At 37.2% G+C, this 3,429-nt stretch overlaps 1 protein-coding gene across 1 annotated transcript; it reads left to right on the top strand.

Moving 5' to 3' along the window:
* On the top strand, window positions 1–1,032 carry LOC140837904 (uncharacterized). Its single transcript, XM_073203982.1, has one exon. It carries the CDS (start codon window positions 1–3, stop codon window positions 1,030–1,032), a length of 1,032 nt encoding a protein of 343 aa, XP_073060083.1.
* Window positions 1,033–3,429: the final 2,397 nt, after the last annotated feature.

Genomic DNA, 3,429 nt, shown 5'->3' with positions numbered 1-3,429 from the left:
ATGGCAAATATTACCAAACTCGAATTCGAAGCACTTGATATCAGTGGAAAAAACTATTTGTCATGGATTTTGGATGCTGAGGTTCATCTCATTTCTAAAAATCTTGGAGATACGATAAAAGAAGCAAACAACGAATCCCTGCAGGATCTTGCAAAATCACTCATTTTCCTTCGTCACCATCTCGATGATGGATTGAAAGCCGAGTATCTCACTGTGAAAAACCCGCAAGAACTTTGGAAAGATCTTAAAGAAAGGTTTGACCATCAGAGAACTATAGTTCTCCCAAGAGCCCGCTATGAATGGATCCACCTTCGCCTGCAAGATTTCAAATCTGTAAGCGACTATAATTCTGCATTATTCAAAATTTGTTCCAAGCTCAAACTTTGTGGAGAAAACATTTCTGATCAAGATTTACTTGAAAAAACATTCTCTACTTTCCACGCATCAAATGTGCTCCTGCAGCAGCAATATCGTGAGCGTGGATTTAAAAAATACTCTGAGCTTATTTCATGTCTACTAGTTGCTGAACAAAACAATGAACTACTGATGAAAAATCATCAAATGCGCCCAACCGGCTCTACACCATTTCCTGAAGCAAATGAAACAGCATTCCCTGAAGTGAATGTCAACTCAACCCAAATCCCTCATTATGGAAGAGGGCGTGGGCGTGGACGCGGACGCGGCAATGGTCAAAGGAAAAATTTTCAGCAACATGATGGAAAGAGACAGAAAACAAACCACCAACCGTGGAAACCGAATAATGAAGAATCAGTTGGAAAACCAAAAGAATATGAAGATAAGTGTTTCAAATGTGGAACGGAGGGGCATTGGTCTCGTACCTGTCGTACGGCAAAGCATCTTGTAGATCTCTACCAAAATTCAAGAAAAGGAAAAGGAAAAATAGAGACAAATTTTGCTGATGATGATGGCCCTGTCGACATAACTCATTTAGATGTCTCTGATTTCTTTGCACAACCGGATGGGAATATTGATCATTTGATTGGGGGTGGTGTGCTAGAAAATATAGATTGATCAAATTCTAATTCTAGTATTTTTTCTTGTCTTGGCTCAATGCTTTTAATTATTTTTTTTCTAGGATGTCCGCATTATTATATCTTTGTTTAAGGTTTTTCTTGAGTTGTAATAAGTGATAACTACTTTGAGAACCTTGTTTAACTACAATTTTATTAGAGTTATAACTTACTTTATTATGCATTTATTTTTAGATTAATGAGGGAATATCAAGACGTTTGTCTAGCCGATAGTGGTACAACACACACCATCCTTAAAAGCAAAAGGTATTTTTTAGAATTAACATTAGCTGAAAATAATGTTATAACAATATCGGGTGCATCAAAAATTATTGAAGGCCATGGAAAGGCAAAATTCATTTTACCAAATGAGACAAGCCTATATATTGAAAATGCTCTATATGCTAGCAAATCCAATAGAAATTTGCTTAGCTTTAAAGATATCCGCCGAAATGGATATCATATCGAAACATTGAATGCAAACAATGTTGAATACCTTTGTATTACATCTATTATATGCGGCCAGAAGCAAATAAAAGAAAGATTACGTGCACTCTCCTCTGGAATGTATTGCACAATAATTAAAGCAATTGAGGCAAATACAGTCACAAACATGAAGTTTGTTGACAAGAAAATTTTCATATTATGGCACGACCGACTTGGTCACCCTGGGAGTTCAATGATGCAAAGAATAATAAATAATACTCGTGGACATCCCCTAAAGAACCAAAAGATTATTTTAAATAATGAGTTTTCATGTGTGGCCTGTTCACAAGGCAAACTCATTATAAGACCTTCCCCAACGAAGGTTGATATTGAAATTCCAACATTCTTGGAAAGAATTCATGGGGATATTTGTGGGCCTATACACCCATCATGTGGACCATTTCGATACTTCATGGTATTAATTGATGCCTCAACTAGGTGGTCACATGTTAGTTTGCTTGCAACTCGAAATATAGCTTTTTCAAAGCTACTTGGTCAAATTATTAAATTACGAGCTCAATTCCCTGATCACCCAATCAAGACAATTCGTCTTGATAATGCTGCTGAATTCAAATCACAAGCATTTGATGATTTTTGTATATCCATTGGGATCTCAGTTGAGCATTCAGTTGCTCATGTTCATACACAGAACGGTCTTGCAGAATCATTTATTAAAAGATTGCAATTAATTGCAAGACCGCTACTCATGAAAACAAAACTACCATCTTCAGCTTGGGGTCATGCTATCATACACGCTGCATCACTGATTCGTGTAAGACCAACTAACTACCACCAATACTCACCTTTGCAGCTTGTGTATGGTCGAGAACCTGAAGTTTCTCACATTAGAGTATTTGGTTGTGCGGTACAAGTACCCATCCCACCTACACAACGGACCAAAATGGGTCCACAACGTAGACTTGGAATTTATATGGGATATGACTCACCTTCTATCATTAGATATTTGGAGCCATTAACAGGCGACTTGTTTACCGCAAGATTTGCAGACTGTCATTTTGATGAAAGTGATTTTCCAACACTGGGAAGAGCAAAATTGTATCCAGAAGAACAACGAAAAATTTGTTGGAATGAGAAAACATTAGCACATTATGATCCCCGAAACAATCAATGTGATCAAGAAGTTGGAAGGATCATTCACTTGCAAAGAATTGCTAATGAATTGCCCGATGCTTTTGTTAATACAAAAAATGTAACAAAGCCACACATACAAGTGGAGAATACTCCAGTGAAGATCGATGTCCCTACAGGACCATCTAATACTTCACCCGCAAATGAATCTAAAATACGCCAGAAACGTGGTCGACCGATTGGTTCGAAGGATATAGTACCTAGGAAAAGAAAGGTGCAAGAAAAGCAAGAATTGAAAGCTCCAGAAGAAGCAACCTTACATGATACAACAAGAAAAATAAATGAAACAGATGTGGATAACGTGATTCAGGGAGAACCAGAATCACATGAAAATACCGAGACTTCAACAAATTATTTGATATCTCGTAAAATATGGGATCGGAGAAAAACAAACATTGACAATGTTTTCACTCTTAATGTGGTCCTTGATATCACGCAAGGTGTTAATGACCCCGAACCACAATCTGTTAAAGATTGTCAACAAAGAAATGACTGGCCAAAATGGAAGGAAGCTATACAAGCTGAATTAGATTCTTTAGAAAAACGTAAAGTGTTTGGACCCGTAGTTCAAACACCTAAAAATGTAGTCCCTGTAGGATACAAATGGGTGTTTGTACGAAAAAGGAATGAAAATGATGAAATTGTAAGATACAAAGCCAGACTCGTTGCTCAAGGTTTTTCTCAAAGACCTGGAATCGACTATGAGGAAACATACTCACCTGTGATGGATGCCACCACTTTTAGATTTTTGATTAGCTTGGCT

Source organism: Primulina eburnea, chromosome 8 (genome assembly GCF_022965805.1).
Source record: "Primulina eburnea isolate SZY01 chromosome 8, ASM2296580v1, whole genome shotgun sequence".
Taxonomy (NCBI): domain Eukaryota; kingdom Viridiplantae; phylum Streptophyta; class Magnoliopsida; order Lamiales; family Gesneriaceae; genus Primulina; species Primulina eburnea.
The sequence above is the reverse complement of the archived record's forward strand: the minus strand, read 5'-3'. Positions and strand labels throughout refer to the sequence as shown.